This window comes from Protopterus annectens, chromosome 12.part0 (assembly GCF_019279795.1).
Source record: "Protopterus annectens isolate FY-2018-M chromosome 12.part0, PAN1.0, whole genome shotgun sequence".
NCBI classification, from domain to species: domain Eukaryota; kingdom Metazoa; phylum Chordata; order Ceratodontiformes; family Protopteridae; genus Protopterus; species Protopterus annectens.
In genome coordinates, this window is record NC_056746.1 from 566,376,572 (window position 1) to 566,397,637 (window position 21,066).

At 40.6% G+C, this 21,066-nt stretch overlaps 1 protein-coding gene across 1 annotated transcript in view; it reads left to right on the forward strand.

Annotated features, from left to right (window-relative positions):
* The window catches only part of BAIAP2L1 (BAR/IMD domain containing adaptor protein 2 like 1), an 815,478-nt gene that overhangs the window by 430,477 nt on the left and 363,935 nt on the right, over window positions 1–21,066 (forward strand). Inside the window, exon 8 of the mRNA XM_044089700.1 lies at window positions 13,074–13,235. Within this exon, the coding sequence (XP_043945635.1) occupies window positions 13,074–13,235 (162 nt within the window). The remainder of the gene's footprint in view (window positions 1–13,073; window positions 13,236–21,066) is intronic.

A 21,066-nucleotide genomic window follows, 5' to 3' on the forward strand; every position in this document is an offset into this window, starting at 1 on the left:
AAGTCATAACCAAATCCCCACAGATGGATGCACAGACATGCAGAGACCCCTGGTGCCTTATTCAGTGACCAGCCCTGGCAACACCAGAGTAAGTCCGGAGGAGGGGGTAAGCAGCTGGTAGACATGGGCACAGACTGGTATCAGGATGCCAGGCTGGTATAATGAACTGTCAATGGTGATGGGGAGCCAAAAAAAAGAATATCTATATGGGAGCAAGTCTGGTCTTCAAAGCTCTAAAATGTTAAACACATGATTTGAACAAAGCTCAGCTCCTTAAAGAATTGAAGGAGAAGTTGCTGACAGTTTTCAGAAGACAAAACTGTTGGAGTTAATCTAGCTAGTTGTCTGAGTGAGCAGTTGTACGGTATAAGTGGTGTGCCAATAATCACCAAAGTAGTTCAAAAAATCTTTTATTGAAATAGAGCAGAATCAGCAATCGCATGGCATCAGTCTTCAGGTTAGCAAAGAATAAAAATCCGCACTGGTTTCACTGTGTTGCCCCACCTTCATCTGAGAGCAGTCATGCCATTAAGTGTGGCTGTGATGCTATTGTTGCAGCATCTAGGGATTTTGCCACTGGGTCAGTAATTAGAAGAGATGTGTAGATAATGATAAATGTCAAGATACATAGAATCTTAGTGCGTGTTTAGGTAGGAAACTGCTATTCTGACACACTGCTCAAGAAATATTCAGGAAGCTGGAGGAAAGCGAATAGCATGCAGTCTTAATTGTTTCACCCCCACCCCACCCCACCCCCAATTCCAGGGTATGAAAGAAACAGTCCATCCAAGAGCTTGACCCTTCTGATGGTAGCAGGGTAAAGGCAAGTTGGTGAAGAGTAAGAATGGAAAATATAAAAATAAATGGAAAGGAGATCATAAAGTGAGCCCCCCCCCCCCCTCACATTCTGTACTTCAGTCAAGTAGCAGCTATGACTGTCCCATGTTTCTACTTTCCTACTTACCCTTTCCCAAATGATTTTGAAGCCAGATAACCTCATTTACAGAACAGTGACAGAAAGTAACAGAGGGCAGTTTGGTTCATCATATGGTCTCACATGATACAGACTGTAATTCCTGACAAGACCACCATTTCATTTTAATCCAGCAGTGCCAAACTTGCTGAAGGAATAAGTGAACACATTCTTCAACCCAGAATTATTCCTGGTGCCCAAAAAAATTGGTACTTTGGGGCCCATTCTAGACTTGTCAAAACTAAATGATTTCCTCAGAGTGCCAGAATTCAAACATGCTCTAGATTTGGTTGGATACCCTAGCTCTGAAGAGTGCCTGCCTACATATTCCCATTCACACAGCACACACATACGTTCTGTTGTTTGAAATGGGGGATGTATCGTTACTAGGTTACCTCTTAACTGTTTGGATTGGCTACTGCTCTCTCTCTCTTTATGAAGTGCCCGGCTTCAGTAATCACTTTATTCTGAAGCAAAGGTGCTCAACATAATCTGGATGATTGCCTGATTCAGGCCCTGTCCCAGGAAGGGATGGAGACAGCTCTCACTATTACCTTGAATTTTTTTCTGAATCCTGCCATTTCTGTCATCTTGCCCACATACAGTCTGAACACATCTAGAACAGTACTATTTTGATGGTTTTAGTAGTTGCTACAGATCAGATGGCCTTCCTACAAATGGCAAAAGTGCACCTTCTGACAGGTTACATCACGGATGTATCCCACAAGAAATCAATGAATGCAGGAGAGTTCCCTATGCATTCTGGGTTGCATGAACTTGACAGTATTCATGGCATCTTTGGCAGGGCTCCACATGCTAAAGCTTCATTCGTACTTGGGAATATTTGGAGTCAGCATGCCCAGTAACTGAAGTTCTTGATACCCCTTCTGCCTTGTTGTCAGGTAGGAGCTCCAGTGGTGGATCCAACAAGTCCAAAAGAATCAAGGTGGTTCCCTACACGCAGGACTGTGACACCCAAACTCTAATGCTGCATGCTTCAGTGTGGGAAGCCCATAGGAGTGATATGAAAGTGCGGGGCACCTTGAACAAAGCACACTAAAAGAAGCATGTGGTGATTCAAGTGGTCAAGGCCCTCAAACCCATTTGGAAGTCAGTGGTCCTACAGACAATACCACAGTAATATGGTTGATAAGCAGGGAGATCTCACAACTACCTTCTTTGCAGGCTGTCCGTGAATATGAGGGAGTTATCTCTAGAATCAGGCATGATGACCAGGGTCTCCTGTCTCCAGTCCCAGCAGAACAGAAGCAGGTCACCATGAATGGATGCTGGACTTAGATGTATTTCTGGTGCTGATCACAGGTGAGATGTATAACAAATGGTCTTTTTTCACATTTCCAAGTAACACTTGAAAAAATCTGCTTTAGAGCACCTAAAAAGGAAGCTTGGGTAGTGGATACCTTCTTCTTCGGCTGGGCAGGTATCTCTGTATACTTACCTTCCATTCCCCCTACTCTCCGGGGTATTAACTAAAGTAAAGGAGGAGGGACCAAGGATGATGCTAATGGGTGCCCTTTTGGCCCAGGCAGCATTAATTCTGTCTCTTAATAGAAATATGAAGAGAGAAATCTCAGCATCTGTCTCCACATGTAAAACTTTTGGTTCAGATCAAGGAGTCCCTGATGCACCCAATTCTGTGCACAAAAAGACTAACATAATGTATTTCTAATCCAGCCATCCTTTAGTTACTGTTCTCAGAGGATGTGTTTAACATTATGAGGGAATGTCATATATCTACTGTAAGGAAGTCTTACTTAGGTAAGTGGAAAATAAAAAATGGTTCTTCCTTTGGTGCCTGCAGTAAAATCAGGCACACAACCTGTCTATCTCACACAACTGTGCCAGTCAAGGCTAGCTTATGCCTCAGTATAAGTACATCTTTTAGGCATGTCAGCCTGCATGCCTATGGACCCCCCTTTGACCTTCATTTCTGCCCATTAAACAGTTTTTGAAGGGAGTGCTACATTTAATGTCACTTAGAAAACATCATGTTGACTCGGTGCTTGACAGACTGAAAGAAAAAATGGTACAACCAGTCCAAAAGCCTCAATCCTTAAACATTGTTAAAAAATAGTCTTGGATTCTCTGACTCAAAAGTTATTCAGCCTTCCTTGCTTCCTGGATTTAACACCAACCCCAGCTCATCAGCAGCCAAACAGGACATAATAATTTTGCAGGAAAAGCCCACAGAAATACTGTGGATGGCTAATGGTAAACTAGGATGCATGGAAAAGGTATTGCACAGTGAAGACTCTAGCTTAGCTGTATCTTTTTTCCAGCTTTTACTGAATGATTTGTTTATGTAACCTTATTACCCTTTGGTTTGAATATTGGGGATACAGGGATGTTTGATGTCTCATGTATGGTTGTTGCGGAAGGCAAGACACAAAGCTTTACATAGGAACCCTCTTGGATAGGTTGATCCAAAGCAAGCTGGTAGGAGTGCAAACCTTAATTCCTTGGAGGCTAGCACATTTTTAATCTGTTTGTGATGTTATTTTCACTTTGCATTATTAATAAAGGAGTGATTTTTTATTGGAGATGGAACTTCACTTTTCAAAAGGGCTTTTAATTGCTCTCTGGTTTTTCACTCCTGATACACTGACCAATGTCTTACAATATTGAAGACAACTCAGGATCCAAAACATATATAGGGCTGGTCAGGACCACACAGTAGATGTTAAGTTGTCTATCTCGCCTTCATTCTTGCTGGATGGGTTCGGAGCCGACCTTGGCTCCGACTGCCACTCTAAAAAGCTTCGAGAGTTGGTTCCACCGGCTCGAGGCTCCCCTTATATCCCACAATGCTAGGCGAGAGTTACCTCAGATCTCGTTTGCCGCTACAGCATCGAGGTGTTGGTTTTTCTACCGGCTTGTTGGTAAGTGTAATTTTGGTAAAATTAGATCACTTAAAACCCTATATTTTTGAGTTTAAATATATTGCCCTTAGTGTAGTGGGTTTTTCTACTCCGGTTTTCCGGAAAATCCCAATTTTTTTCCCAAGAACTTTTAAAGTTCTCTCTCTTGGTAAACTTTAGTTAATTGTTTATTTTTGAGTTTTAAAAGTAGATTAGTGTAATCAGTGTGTCTGTTGAGTGTGTGTGATTACACTTTTGTTTAGGATGTCTAAAGACACAAAGGTCTCAGGCTTCAAGAAGTGTGATGCGTGCTGTCAGAAAATGTCTCTGACAGACGGTCACACTTCTTGTGTCTATTGCCTGGGGCCTTTGCACCTGCAGGACTCCTGTGCTGTATGCCACGGCTTCAGCCCCAGGGTCCTGCAGGAAAGAAAAAATAAGTTGATCCTGAGGGGTCTTCTTAAGCCGGAGGATTCCCTTTCTGTCTCTGGGAAGCCCTCTAAGGCTTCTAGGTCCTCGGCTCCAGCAACTGAGCGAGACCTAAGTTTCTAAACCTCCGCCTACATCGGCTCGGCTGGAGCTGATGAGTCTCAGTCCACAGTTTCTGTGGTTCCTCGGCTCCGGCTGGAGCCAAGGTAATAGAGGTTCCGTGTCGGCTCCGTCCAGATCTTGAACCGACATCGAGAAGAGGTCCAGGTCACCGTCCCTTGGCTCCGTTCATTCGGCTCCAGGATCTCCCTGCTGTCTGAACGGAGCCATAAATCTCATTCCTCTAGGTCATCGAGGCTATCAGATCATGACCTTCAGAGGGTAGTGAGTCGACTTCTTAAGTCCGAGGCACTAGCCCAGATGCTTCAGAGCCCGACTCATCAGTCGATGCCTGCCCTGTCCATCAATATATTCCTCCTCCGACTCCGTTGAGCTCGGGCCGGGTCGGTCGGAACCGAGACTGTGGTAGCGTCGGAGCCGATACAATTGTCTTCGGCTCCATCGCCGGCTCCGATTTCTTCCTTAGAAGAATCTCGGCGCGGACTTCCATCGTCGGCTCGAGGGTGGTGGCATCGGACCCTTGTCCGACCCGCTCTTCCTCTGGAGCTTCGGCGCTGGTGAGTTCGGCTCCGACATCGACCTCGAGCCATCACTGTCGGTGCCGAGGGGTTCTCAGCTTCTCGGGCGGGGACCTCTGGCTTTGCCTGACAGGGGTGCTTTCGAGGTCATGCGGTGTGTTAGAGCCTGGCTCTACTCCACAGTTAGGCGCCGTCCGCCCTCCCTCACGGTGCCTCAGGTCAAGTCGACTCACTCCCTCATCCCGGACCGCAGAGAGCCAGCTCCTCAGGAACCCCCTGTGGGATCTCATCCTCTTCGAGGCCTCTCCTGATTTGGCAGAAGAGCCCCTCGGAAGAGGAAGTGTAAGGAAACACATTGACTCACCTGAGTCAATCACATCTGATACAGATTTAGATGATTCGAGGTTCCCCGTTCCCCTTCTGAAGATGTCTCTTTGCAGACATTCTAGAATCCTGAAGCAGAGGGAAATTGGCCAGCCCTTAACCCTTAGGAGGATGAATCTGTATATCTTGAAGCGTTGGCTCTCGCCCTTCCACCTCCTGGGTGTCCCCCCCCTTTGACCCCTCATGCAGGTGGTTGCTAAAAGGCATGGGCGGCTCCTGATTCAGTAGATCCCACTCCCAGGAGACCCTCCAAATTCATAGCGGCACCAGCAGACAAGCAGTTCTTGACAAAGGAGTTTCTGTGGATGCTATGGTGGTAGCTGCTGCCACTAAGAAGGAACTAGCTGATCCTTCAGTACCTGTCCATCCACCTAACAAGGAATCTGGGTCCATGGACAGATGCGGAAGCCGGATGTTTTCGTCAGTGACATTTACTATGCGTTAAGCTGAACTACCTGTGCCATTTCACTTTCGTCTTCAAAGAGACTTGATTAAAGAAGCGGTGACATGTTGAAGGATCCTACAGCTGGGTTTTCAAGATAAAATGAACACTCAGCTGGCTACCCTTAACTCCATAGCCAACTCCTCCATGCCTCCTTTCTTATGCGGCTGATGGGCGAGTAGAGACATAGGAACAGGTGTGGCCTTACGTAGGCATGCCTGGATGCGGCTATGCAATTAGCGGACCCCTTCAAGGCGTCTTTCACTAACTCCCGTTTGATGGATCATCTCTCTTTGGTCCTCAAGTGAAAGAAACCTTGACTAGGTCTTGAGACTGATGGCAAGACTCTTTCTGCCGTCGGAGTCCGTTTTCTACTCCTTCTAGGCCTTACCCCAAAGGCCAGAAAAGTGGGAAAATGTGGTTCCGTAAACAAAATCAAGGGACTTAGCCTGGCGCACAAAGTGGTTACCCGCCAGAGGCAGGCGGGAATAACAATGGTAGCGTCTCCCTCGAGGCAGGGGGCTCCATAGAACCAGGGCAATCGAAGCCTTCTCTGATAAGCCCTTTCAGCATCCCTGAGGTGTTGCCCGGCTGCCCACCTTGAGGCAGTCGGGAAGGATCACTGTACCCAAAAGCCAGGCTATCCCTGACTCAAGACAAATGGGTACAGTCTATCATTTCGAAGGCTATTCTATCCCCTTTCTTAGCATTCGAAACAATCAAAAAATCCCTTCAGATGTTCCACCCGGCAAAGGGATCTAGCGGTTTTGGAAATTTCAAGACTGCTTGCAAAAAGAACAATTCAGCCAGTTCAGCAGACCAGCAAGGATCGGAATCTACTCAAGGTTCTTTTTAGTTCCAAAGAAAACAGGGGACTGGAGACCAATTTTGGATCTCAGTATCTTGAACAGATCAGTCAAGAAAACAAGATTTGGATAGTCGCGCTGCAGTCCATCCTTCCCCTATTGGGAAAAGGAAACTGGATGTGCTCTATAGACCTTCAGGATGCGTACTATCACAAAATGAACAGGCGGCTCAGAAGATTCCTCCGCTTCAGGCTGGGAACCAGTCATTTTCAATTCAGGGCCCTGCCCTTTGGTAGAATTATTCCTGGTGCCCAAAAAAATTGGTACTTTGGGGCCCATTCTAGACTTGTCAAAACTAAATGATTTCCTCAGAGTGCCAGAATTCAAACATGCTCTAGATTTGGTTGGATACCCTAGCTCTAAAGAGTGCCTGCCTACATATTCCCATTCACACAGCACACACATACGTTCTGTTGTTTGAAATGGGGGATGTATCATTACCAGGTTACCTTTTAACTGTTTGGATTGGCTACTGCTCTCTCTCTCTTTATGAAGTGCCCGGCTTCAGTAATCACTTTATTCTGAAGCAAAGGTGCTCAACATAATCTGGATGATTGCCTGATCCGGGCCATGTCCCAGGAAGGGATGGAGACAGCTCTCACTATTACCTTGAATTTTTTTCTGAATCCTGCCATTTCTGTCATCTTGCCCACATACAGTCTGAACACATCTAGAACAGTACTATTTTGATGGTTTTAGTAGTTGCTACAGATCAGATGGCCTTCCTACAAATGGCAAAAGTGCACCTTCTGACAGGTTACATCACGGATGTATCCCACAAGAAATCAGTGAATGCAGGAGAGTTCCCTATGCATTCTGGGTTGCATGAACTTGACAGTATTCATGGCATCTTTGGCAGGGCTCCACATGCTAAAGCTTCATTCGTACTTGGGAATATTTGGAGTCAGCATGCCCAGTAACTGAAGTTCTTGATACCCCTTCTGCCTTGTTGTCAGGTAGGAGCTCCAGTGGTGGATCCAACAAGTCCAAAAGAATCAAGGGGGTTCCCTACACGCAGGACTGTGACACCCAAACTCTAATGCTGCATGCTTCAGTGTGGGAAGCCCATAGGAGTGATATGAAAGTGCGGGGCACCTTGAACAAAGCACACTAAAAGAAGCATGTGGTGATTCAAGTGGTCAAGGCCCTCAAACCCATTTGGAAGTCAGTGGTCCTACAGACAATACCACAGTAATATGGTTGATAAGCAGGGAGATCTCACAACTACATTCTTTGCAGGCTGTCCATGAATATGAGGAAGTTATCTCTACAATCAGGCATGATGACCAGGGTCTCCTGTCTCCAGTCCCAGCAGAACAGAAGCAGGTCACCATGAATGGATGCTGGACTTAGATGTACTTCTGGTGCTGATCACAGGTGAGGTGTATAACAAATGGTCTTTTTTCACATTTCCAAGTAATACTTGAAAAAATCTGCTTCAGAGCACCTAAAAAGGAAGCTTGGGTAGTGGATACCTTCTTCTTCAGCTGGGTAGGTATCTCTGTATACTTAACTTCCATTCCCCCTACTCTCCGGGGTAATAACTAAAGTAAAGGAGGAGGGACCAAGGATGATGCTAATGGTGCCCTTTTGGCCCAGGCAGCATTGATTCTATCTCTTAATAGAAATCTGAAGAGAGAAATCTCAGTGTGTCTCCACATGTAAAACTTTTGGTTCAGATCAAGGAGTCCCTGATGCACCCAATTCTGTGCACAAAAAGACTAACAGAATGTATTTCTAATCCAGCCATCATTTAGTTACTGTTCTCAGAGGATGTGTTTAACATTATGAGGGAATGTCATATATCTACTGTAAGGAAGTCTTACTTAGGTAAGTGGAAAATAAAAAATGGTTCTTCCTTTGGTGCCTGCAGGAAAATCAGGCACACAACCTGTCTATCTCACAGAACTGTGCCAGTCGAGGCTAGCTTATGCCTCAGTATAAGTACATCTTTTAGGCATGTCAGCCTGCATGCCTATGGACCCCCCTTTGACCTTCATTTCTGCCCATTAAACAGTTTTTGAAGGGAGTGCTACATTTAATGCCACTTAGAAAACATCATGTTGACTCAGTGCTTGACAGACTGAAAGAAAAAATGGTACAACCAGTCCAAAAGCCTCAATCCTTAAACATTGTTAAAAAATAGTCTTGGATTCTCTGACTCAAAAGTTATTCAGCCTTCCCTGCTTTCTGGATTTAACACCAACCCCAGCTCATCAGCAGCCAAACAGGACATAATAATTTTGCAGGAAAAGCCCACAGAAATACTGTGGATGGCTAATGGTAAACTAGGATGCACGGAAAAGGTATTGCACAGTGAAGACTCTAGCTTAGCTGTATCTTTTTTTCAGCTTTTACTGAATGATTTGTTTATGTAACCTTATTACCCTTTGGTTTGAATATTGGGGATACAGGGATGTTTGATGTCTCATGTATGGTTGTTGCGGAAGACAAGACAAAAAGCTTTACATAGGAACCCTCTGGTATAGGTTGATCCAAAGCAAGCTGGTAGGAGTGCAAACCTTAATTCCTTGGAGGCTAGCACATTTTTAATCTTGTTTGTAATGTTATTTTCACTTTGCATTATTAATAAAGGAGTGATTTTTTTATTGGAGATGGAACTTCACTTTTCAAAAGGGCTTTTAATTGCTCTCTGTTTTTTCACTCCTGATACACTGACCAATGTCTTACAATATTGAAGACAACTCAGGATCCAAAACATATATAGGGCTGGTCAGGACCACGCAGTAGTTACTGACTGTGTTGTACTCTTTTCACATTTTCACAGCTGTAAACTGTATCCTTTAAAGACAGAGTTGTTTTGTCTGTCCTGTTGGCTGTTGTCAGAAGGAAGAATTGATATCTTAACCCTTTCCTTCAACCATGATGAAAGAATACTGTCTTATACAGCTCTTCAGAGACCACTTGCATTTGTAAGTATAGAATCAAAGGTTAGGAAATAATAGTATGTTTACTTTGCCCTTAACAAGTCAGACTGACTGTAACTGGCTAGCTTGTCTGTTTAGGGTCCGGTCAAAGCTGATTCAGCCAGAAATGCTACTGCCATTGCAAATTTTTCTTAAGGGTATCAGCTGCAGATAAGGCTGAGGCTGTGACCTGGCCATCCATTTTAACTTTCATCAAGCATTCTGGGATAGAATTTGGTTGTAAGGCAGCAAGTGGTTTACAGTCGGGTCACTGCTTCCATTTTGGATTCATAGCTAACTTATTTTGCTGGTAGGTTATTGCTAACAAAAAGACATGAATAAAGTAAAAGGAGTTGGCATAATAGTCAAGTTGTTTACCTCACAGACATACGGTACAGATTTTGATTCTCACCTTTGTTCACTGTCTGGTTATTGGCTGTGTGTGTAATAGACTGCAAACATTTTACCTATGAATATTACAGCACAGTTATGGTGTACTAGCACTAATGATGTACTTAATTGCCTTTTCTGTACTGACTCCTGCTTACACTTCCCTATTTTCAGATGTATTCGTGTTTATGTTGTGCTGTCATGGTGCAGTGCTCTGGAATAGTTCAACAGAGTTGTAGTATGTTCTAAAGATTAACTCCAAACTTTGGAGTCTCCACTAAAGGCATAGAGACATAAACCTGATATGGCTGATTGAGTTTATATTTATTTATATACATATATATTTGTTTGTTTACAGGAGTAGTACACTGATCTCAATAGTCCATTTGCAGGCACAGCCTGGTTGCAAAGATCACATAAGAAATGAACAAACATTTGCAGATACAAAGATAAGCTAAAAAACAAATGTGTATATACATATTTACAGATGCAAGAATATTCTACAACATTTGGATCAAGAAGCAGTTAACAATGGCATAACATAGATGGAAAAATGGAATTATGCTTAGCAGAGCTTTATGGATAAGATGTAGCCATAATGACTAAGATGGCTTATGCTACAGGATAGCAGTATATAATTGTATAGGTAGGTATGAAGACATTAGAAGAGATGAGTTAAAATAGTTCCAAGAAAGGATAGTATGGGGAGAAGTCAAAGAAAAGTTGAGAGAGGTAAAAAGGAGAAGTGTCAGAGAGAATAAATGGTCTCACAACTTTATAAATGGGATGGTACAGTATGCAAGCCTTATAGATTATGTTTGTGTTATATTTTCCTAAGGTAGGCTGGCATGACTTACATATTGTTATAATGGACTGTTGGGGGAATCCAAATGCAGGTTATCATGTGACAGTGTGAACGTTTGATTTAGAGCTAGGGGCTGTGGCTCCAAAAACAAAGAATTCACCCCTCCCAGTCTGTACTGTACTGCCTTCTGCTATTTATCTTTTTATGTCTTTGTCTCCAGACCTCCCTGACCATGAATTATGTCCCCCGTGTGATTTACTACCCCATTCATTTTCCCTATCTGCCTAGACTTAGCATCCCATTTTGCCCTGTGGTAGAAATCTCCTCCTTCTGATAACTTCATTTTGATGTTGAGCATAGAGGGTGTGAATTCAAGTGACTCATCAGGGCAATTCTATATGTGTGTGGAGCTGCAGAAAAGGTGCAGCTTATCGAATGGTGCGCACTCAGCCCAGACCTTACCACTGCATGCTATACACTTCTTCCACCAGAAGGTGTCAGCTTCACAGTGGACTGAACTATCGCCCTTCTCAGACAGCTCTTCTAATCCTTGGGCTGCTAATCAAACCCAGGGTATCTAAACCGAAGTACAAGCTTTATTCCTGTATGCCATGTAGGCCGCTACAACATTCTAAAGTATGTATACAGTGGTCTTTGGTCTTCCTTCCTTTCCCTGCAACTGCAAATATCATTGCTTTAATATGTGAGTAATTATGTATGCATTTTATGGCAGCGGTCATTGCTATTGTCACATATGTATTTTGCCTTTTGTAGGTGTATGCATTCTATTTTTGTATGTTGTTATTTGGCCTTCACCCTGGTTGTGACTGAAATGGGTTCATCTTGGGTCTGTTCACTCACCTGTTTTACAAATAATAAATCAGTGCAGTGGTTAAATGCTGTCAGTCTACGTAGTTCTTTGGAGGGATGGACATTCTATTGCCGGGGATAGGGAGTCTGTCTGAGACACAGACATTTTTCATAAGATATGACTACCAAAAAGACAGCACTAATCAGTCATCTTTCTTTTTTAGATGGCGGTCGTACACAACCGTACTGTCCTTGTGGAAAAGACTTCAATAGTTTTGAGAGAGCCTGCTCTCTTTGTATAGCTATAGATAATGATTTGGATTGTTGCAGTTATATAGTTGTCTTAACCTTGGGGTCATTGCTTGTTTATGTTTGTGTTATATTTACTGATATCTGTTTACCATAAGTATCTCATAGAGTTTCTCTTCAGAAGAACTGAAGAGGGCACAGGCCAGTGTTGCTCTTATGGGACACTTGTGCTGCAGATGCTGGTGTCAATAGTCAGATAGCTGACTGCTGGAATTTTAAATATGAACATGATGAGCTTTGGTGAGTGGAGTAACAAATGTAAGAGTGGTGCTACAGGAATCCATCCCTTGAAGACTAGCTCGTAGGGTAAGCATCCTCACACAGCTGTAGTGATGCAACCTCTGAAATGCTCCATTTGAAGCCTCTCCTTTTTGTATGAACGTACAGAGTTTTCCCAGTGTCTTTACAGAGTATTTGATGAAGGTTCCTTGTTGCAATTTCATTGCCTGAAATTGAGAATGCCTGCAGTTTTGAAAATGGAGTTTCTGTATTTACCACTTCTCTTGAGGTGTATTGACGTCTGAGGCAGTATGCTTAAAAGTAAGGGCTGTGGAAGTGTAGGATGTCCATATGCCTCACAAAAATCACTTTAAAAATCCCCATTTACATAATCATGAGAATATGCAATTTGGTCATAAAACTGTGCTAAGAATTTAAGAGTGTTCTGACCTAGCCTGAATTTACAAGCACAAAAAAGAAGCACTTGCAGCAATTTTGGAATTCAAGCAGAATGTTCTGGTTTTCTCTACTACATTTCAGAAGATAAGGTGGTCAGAACAGGTGTTCATATTCTGAAGTCACAGCAGTTTGTTCATCATTAGCATCATCAGTTGCATAATCAGTTGCGTAATCATGTGTTATCTGCTGTACAGAATGCATTTAACAAACTGAGAGCTAACAAATGCACTGAGATGCTAGTGGCTATTTAACTTAAAGTGAAAAAGTTTATGGTATATCTATCTATCTATCTATATATATATATATATATATATGTGTGTGTGTGTGTGTGTATATATGTATATATATATATATATATATATATATATATATATATATATATATATATATATATATATATATATATACACACACACACACACACATATTTATATTTGTGTGTGTGTGTAAGAAAAAAAAGTGCACTTTAATTTGTTTGACATACTAAAAAGACATGGACATATTGTCAACCTGGTTTCTAATTTATCACATGGTTATCCTTAGGCCAAAGACTTTCTGACCTCCAAATTGTGTAACTGGCAAGAAATGTGCGGTGATGCCACAAAGGTACCAGAGACTATAACTACTATGATAGAAAAAGTAAAAACACCAAGTTCTACTCCCCTTTCGGTCACACCACAACCTTCTCCAGTGGTCGATAGAAGGGTAAGCTTCAGCCATTCATTGTGGTACATGTATCCTTGTTTGAATAGTTGCACTAACTTTAGTTTGATAACAAGATAAAACCATTTATGGATGGTACTTTCTAACTCTAATATGTCTCCTTAAGATATTTCAGTTACTTCTATGAGAAAACAACTTGTGTTTGAGATTCATGTTAAACAGACTGTAGACTTTTAGAATGCAGAAACTTGTAGGCATTGAAGAATGACATCTACAATACAGAGAGACTTTCATAACTCTTCCAATGCTAGTGAATACAGTACAGTATATGTGTGTGCTTATTGCCTCTCTTAATGGATGAATGTATGATGGAAACAGTTTGGAAATTGGTCATTTATTATGTTTTTGCAGATTTCCATGATGGAGCAGCCTGTCACCCTACACGGTTTTCAAGTTGAAGTGATGCTCAGGTTATACCTTCATATAAGTTCATGCTCAGTGAACTTATTGTTTCAGACATTTTAATACACAATAGTTTATTTTCATGTTTCTACAATGTACCTGTCAACCGTATCGAATTCCTCCAAATTTCCCAGTTTTGAGGCTAAAACAATAGGGTGCCATAAATTCCCCAGTGGCCTCTTCAAATCACGTTTTTTTCTTTATTTGCAATTTTTACGATAATGTTGACATCCTTACTTTTTGTCCCGACCTTTATTTAGTCAAGTTTACATGCCAAAATTATCCCGCTTGATGCATCTTTCTCTCTTTATATACTCATCAAAGGCTCGCCTCTTGTTTCTAATGACATCTCACCCTGTTTGAAGTGTTTGTACAGTACCTGCATGTCACACATTCATCTAGCTAGGGATCAGTGCCAAGATGTGTTTCCAAAGGAAATGTAAAACACAAGCTGAAAGTTCTTAGACAAGGCAAGCTGTAGATGCAATAACTTATGGCATAAACAGAAAGCATCAGCTGAATTATTTCATGCAAAAAGAGTAGCAAGTTCCCAAGTGTTAGAAGAGATCAAGGCAGCACCACGTCCAAAATAAAAGGTGAGATAATTGTCCGGTCTGCACCAGGCTGGAAGATTGTTCTTACCACCGAGGATGATGTACGCATCTATGAACATCCACTTGGAGAAGCTGCAGGAGTACAGAAATGTGGCTGACATATTCACTTCTAACCCCCAGGGCATGCTGAAATTTCTGCTCTTAAATTCAGAAGGAAATACAAAACACGATTTACTGGTTTCACACACACCACTGCTAGACTGAGTCTATCTTTACTGTAATAACTGCCAAGGGAGCTATTAAGCTGAGCCAAAAGTCAAGGATCCGTGTAATTGTTATTAATTGTGGGCGCAAACAGTAACCCAGTGTGCCCGGAGTTACTGTTATTAATTGTGGGTGCAAACAGTAACTCTGGACACACAGGGGACTTTAAGTTTCTTATCAATAATATTGTGACTAATGTTTATAAAGCATGTCTGGTGAAATGTATGCAGATTTATATAGCCAGCAGTGCATGAGGGTCACATAGTGCGGGCCTATGAGTGACACCTACCAAGGCGGATGAGTCAGGATGTCAGTTAAGAATGCTTTATTTACAAACTTTTCACAGCTAGTTGGCTTTGTTTTTGTTTGAAGACTTCAGTGAAAGGCAGGGAGGGCATTCGTTACCAGGTAATAAACAGTTTAATTTTTTTTTTTTTTTTTATCAGCATGTATAAAGGTCAGGTCTGTGGTGATGCAACTGGCTATGAGAGAAATATTGTTTTGGATCATTTTGCCTAATTTAAGAAATATCATCTTTCAGATAGTCTTGTGTTATATTACAGTCTGCTCGTCATATGTGGTATTGACATATATTTTTATTTAAATAGCCATTGTCTGTCAGACCATCTTATTTTTTGCGCTCCTTTCTTTTATCACCTTTTTTTGTATGTAGAGGTCGTCGTAGTACATTATTTAACCTAAAATGGATTTGAAAGATCAGTTTTGTCATGTTACTAACTGCAGAAACAGCTGTAGGGTTTATCGGTTTCTTTCCTCTAGATTCAGAGTCTGATGTCATGATTTTTGTTCATATTGCTTGTTTTCTTTTAGATCCTAAATCTAACGCCATTCATTGCAAATGAGTATGGTACCAGGAATTATTCTCTTTTATAGCATGTAACAGAGCTGTAATATAGTACAGTGTGTGTGTGTGTGTGTGTGTGTGTGTGTGTGTGTGTGTGTGTGTGTGTATGCGTGTGTGTGTGTGTGTGTGTTTCATGTCTCTCATATATTTATTGATATTTGATTACCAGGAAAGTCCGACTGGTAGAAGCCCATTTTCAGCAGAGGTCCAGGGAGAAAAGCTCCAAATTGTTACAAAACATTATAACAACAATAATTTTACAGTCTTGAAAAGTAAAACAAAAACATCTGCAGTTTAAATAATTATAACAAATTAGACCTATTATAAAAACATTGGTTGGGTATCGGCTTAAGTTATATGACAATCATTTAATATTTAGAGAAATTATAGACAGTTTGTAGAGAAATTAAAGGTAAGTTAGTCTAATACAAACATGAGTTGCAATTTGAAGTGAGGGAGAAATAGACGTATGCTGTATTTAGAGAGAAAGACAGGGAAGAGAATTTGATAGCAGTAAGGAAGTAAGTGAAGAAGGGAGAGTAAGGAGGTGTAAGGGATGAAAAGGTACTTGTTCACATTTAAAGATGTAGTTAATCCTGGTTTTGAGCAAGAATAAAACCAGATTTTAGCTAGGAAATTTGTTAGAACAATTTTGAAAGATGGGAGGGGAGGGTATAGACCTGATGGACACAGGTAAGGCGTCCCCTGGCCATAACAACCTTGTACGAGTAGAAACAATGCCCAGCAGATTTGCTAGCTTTGTAGACAAAGAGAAGTTTTTGGTCACTGGAACGCAATGACTGACTGGGAACATAGTTGTGTAGAATGTGATTTAAGTTTTATACAAGTTCGAAGTTTTATACAAGTTCAAATGTCAATATAGATAAAACAGTACTGTTCTGGTTATATTTTATTATTAATATTAATGTAGCGGTTAATTTTATTTTTATAAAAGAAAATTGTAAATTAGTTTTATACACATTCAAACGCTAATATAAATGAAATGCGGTTTATTCTGGTTATATTTTGCATTTAATATTTTGTCTTTTCTTCAATTTGTGTTTGAATGTTGGTATCCCACAATTCCACTGGAGTGGGTGATGTTATATAATTATGTATGCAAATGTTATTAATCATCATCCAGATTTTTGGCCAGTTGTACCTATTTTTCATGGACCTTTATCCAGATTTTTGATGTTTCCAGGTTGAAAGGTATGCTCTGCACTGTGTGTTTGTACTGTAAATTTTGTTTTGTTCTTTACTCACTTTTAACTCAGTATTATGTCTTCTGCAGCATTCACAAATACAGCAGGTTCAGTTCATTTGATTTTCTAAGGGGTGTTGCTGCTTTGTCAGGAATATGATGGTGATAACATTTTAGTACTGGGAGCTGAATTAACTCAGTTTATATATATATATATATATATATATATATATATATATATATATATATGCTTTTACCCTTTAGTTAAGGATATTTTTAAGACAATTGTACCAGCAAAATAATTATCCTAAGCAAATCAAATTCAGTTGACACCAAAACAAACCCAGACGTGAGATTAAGTGCTACGTATTAGCAGGTTTATATCACATAATCAAAATCCCAACATATCGAACACCATAAGCTCAAACTTGGAATTTCGAAATGTGATATAATCGAAAGCTCAGATCAGCAAATTTTTTCCCAGGGAAAAATTTTGCTGTTCTGAGAAATACACACACAACACAATCACACCAAAAAAAGTAATCCCCACATATACACTTAAAATCCTACTTCTAACCCTATACTAAACCGTACATACACTACTATCTATCCACTTACCTTAACCCAAACCCTAACCCTAAGGTCCGTAACTATCGCACACTCACCTTACCCACTCCCTAACCCTAAGGCCCCTAACTATCGCACATTCACCTTACCCGCTCCCTAACCCTAAGTCCTCTAACTATCACACACTCACCTTACCAGCTCCCTAACTCTAAGGTCCCTAACTATCGTACATTCACCTTACCCGCTCCCTAACCCTAAGGCCCCTAACCATTATACACTCACCTTACCCGCTCCCTAACCATAAGGTCCCTAACTATCCCATTCCCACATTCACCTTAACCCAGTCCCGTACCCTTCGCACCACAGTGGAGAAAATAGCAAAGCGGCAGAAATAGCCCACCGTATTCTTTCCCTAGGAAAGACGTCGTTCTGCAGCTTCGCTATTTTCAGCGTTCTCTGTTTTGGGTTTGATATTATAACATTCGATGTTTTACTACTTTGGTGTTATGATATAAACCCGTATTAGCATGTCATCCTGCTTCTGTTCTGGCTGAATAGGTGCATATTATAGCTAGACAGTTTATGGTTTCTTACTATGTGGTACTTGCTGCGACATCATTTGCCAAGACACAGCTGATGAGTGCTTTGAAAGTTGAGATACTGTTCTTTTTACATGTGCCAATTATTTATTTATTTGTTTACATAAGTTGTTGGAGGTATGACACATATTTTATGGGCATTTAAGGCAGTGATTGTGTGTTTTTTATTCCTAAAAAAATAACACTAGTAAAAATAACATAACTAGTAAACTGAGCAGTAAGTTGGGGAGGTGGCAGTAGTTGGATGAAAGCCAGTCCAAAATGGATTTCTGCAAGTAAGGCATCTACAAGGTCCCAAAATACCAACAAGAACCAAAAAAATAACCAGCAGGTAGTGGAAGCCATAAAAATATATATTAAATCACTTGAGTCAAGACATCAATATACAAAAGTTACAAACCGGTTTTGGCTCATAATTAACTAAGCCTTCATCAGTGCAAAGATATAATAAAATGTCACACATTTATATACTGTGTCACTAGCCCATAAACCAATTAGAGGTGTTCCGCTTAGGCTGCAAGCTACTTTATTCCATCTAATATTAACCTCTTACTTATATAGGAAGCAGTTAAAATTGCCCCGCAAAATAATTAAATATCAAAAATTTAAATACTAAAGATTTTATTATAGATTTCATTTAAGCAAAACTGTTTCGTTATTTTTTCATCGGTTTGGAGATTTTGTTTGTTTCAATTGGAGGTGTTCATTTAATCCTGGGGCCAAAAGCCCTTCCAGTTTAATGATACATTTTCTCTATGGCATTCACTAACTCATGCCATCCAGTTTTATTACATTTCATACCCAAGATTTTATCAGTAATCATAAAATGAAAAGAAATTCTATATTTAAGTGCTCTAGACGTTTGGCCCACATAAAAAGCTGAGCACTGACAAGTGGCCAAATATATAACCCAATCTGAGCTGCAGTTTGCAAAGAAGGAAATGTCATAAACTATACTGGTATTTTTACTAGTGAAGCTATTTGTTTTTAATATTCTACTGCAATGTGTACAATGACCACATGGGTAACATCATGTAGCAATTTGTCCTTCGATGGTACTCTGCAATTTTGCCTTAGGTTTATATCCTCCTTGTCTATAATGGTTAAAGAAGGATGCCAGGTTCCTCTCATTCCTAAAGGAAAATAGGCAATCTGCTCCCAATAATTCTGAGAGCCTATTATCTGCATTAAGGATGTTCTGATTGGATTGTACACTGTCAATAAGTGTCCCAACATTTCTACCATAAGTAGTCACTGGTCTAGGATGACCTTTATTTCTACCCTGCTTGTCATGATATTGTAGGAATGCTGCCCTGTCCATACTGTTGACAGCATTCCAGGCCTGCATAATGTGTCCAGGTTTATAGCCCCCTCTGTGAATCGCTTGGTCAGGTCATCCCTGTAATGCAACTAGGCATCGTCCTTTGAGCAAATGCATTTCACCCTCATATATTGCGATTTAGGAATATTTATGCATATATGGGGGGGGGGTGAAAGCTGGAGGCATGGGGAAGGGAATTCTACTCGGGGAATTTATGATAGACTTCCATTATCAGAGTGCTTACCAGTACATCCAGAAAAGTGATATTATCTTTATGGTAGTTCACCGAAAATTCACTTCCACATTTGTTTTCATTTAATATTCCACAAACTCAGTCAGATGTTCCTCATCCGATCTCCATATCATCCAGCAGTCATCCAGATATTTTTTCCAGATATCTATTTGATCAAGGTACAGGTTATGGGAACAATCATAGAATCTGCTCTTCTATATATGCCATAAATATATCTGCATATATAAGAGCAAATGACTCCCCCATAGCTGTACCCTTGATTTGTAGATAAGTATTGTGATAGAAAAAGACATTCTTCATTAATACATGCTCATTCAGGCCCAAAAGCAGTGTATTGAAACCTGATGGATACAATTCTGACCTGTATAACCAGTATTCCAATGCCTGGATGCCAGCCCAGTGAGGAATATTAGTATAAAGGGCTTTGACATCCAGGGTACAGAGTAATCCAATCATCCTCTATTTGCATCTCAGAGATGACCAGCAAGAATTCAGTTGTGCCTTTCAGACGAGCCCTCACCCATTTTAATAAAAGTTTCAAGTACTTAGTCAAATACTGGGAGAGGGGCTCAGTCATAGATCCTCTACTAGACACTATTGGCCTGCCAGGAGGGTTATGCAGGTTCTTATGTATTTTAGGTAGAAAGTATATGTACTGATTATTGGGATCCAGAATAGTGAGTTATTTTTTGACATTATCAGTGATAATTCCTTCTTCCACAGCCAATGATAAAAAATCATCTATTTGTTTTTGTTTGGTAGGGTTATATGTTAGTTGCACATAATATCTATTATTAGCTAGCTGATTTTTGGTCTCCTTATCATACTGCTCCCAGTTTTGCACCACCACAGCTCCACCTTTGTCCGCTCTCAAAAATCACTATCTCATGATTGTCAGCTAACTTAGAAATAATATTCATCTCCTGTGTAGTTACATTGCTAGCTTTAATATGACTATTCCTAGAGTTAAAGTGGAGATCCCTAAGTGTAGAGTTTTGAAATGCTTGAACACTTGGGTGCATTGGAGGTAAGAATGTAGATTTGTGATATCTAAACTGATCATGAGCATCAGTATGACATTTATCATGAAAAAACTATTTTAAATTGAGTGTCCTACAGAACTCAGCCAAATCTTTGACAACATATTCTTCTGAGACAAAGCTACCAGTTATATATGAAAGACCTTTATTCAGAATACTTATTTCCGAGGAGGAGAGGGGGTAGGATGAAATATTCAGTACATTTTCTGCTAATGTTTCTATACAAACGTCCGTAATAGTCCCTCCATATTCACTATGCTTTCTGTGTTTTCTAACCCCCCCCTCCTTTTTGGTTTAAATCTTCCAAATTACTGGAGTTCCTCCTCTTTTGTGCTGGTGAGTCTGTGGATACTGATGTTTCAACCTCATACCCAGAAGAGGAATCATCCCCTAATGAGTCAGATGCTTTTTTAAGTATCGATCTGGTTCGTTTTCTTTTTACCGGGTTCCTATATGATTGTGAGAACCTAACATGCTTACCACTGTCCCTAGAGAAAGGGTCCCCTTGTTCATAGTCTGTTACATCCCTAAGGAATTTTTTCTTTTTCCTATCTTTTAAGTTGTGTTTCCAAATTAGTCAATTCAGTACTTAGTTTCTTAAGGCATAAAGAATAAGTGGGCTGTCCCTTGAATTCCTTAACTTGTTCGCTTATCTTAGTGATAACAACAATTTCTGCATCTATAGTTCTGTCTTGGAAGCCCATCGGTATCTCCACAAATTGCATTGTAGTTTTTTGCTGTGAC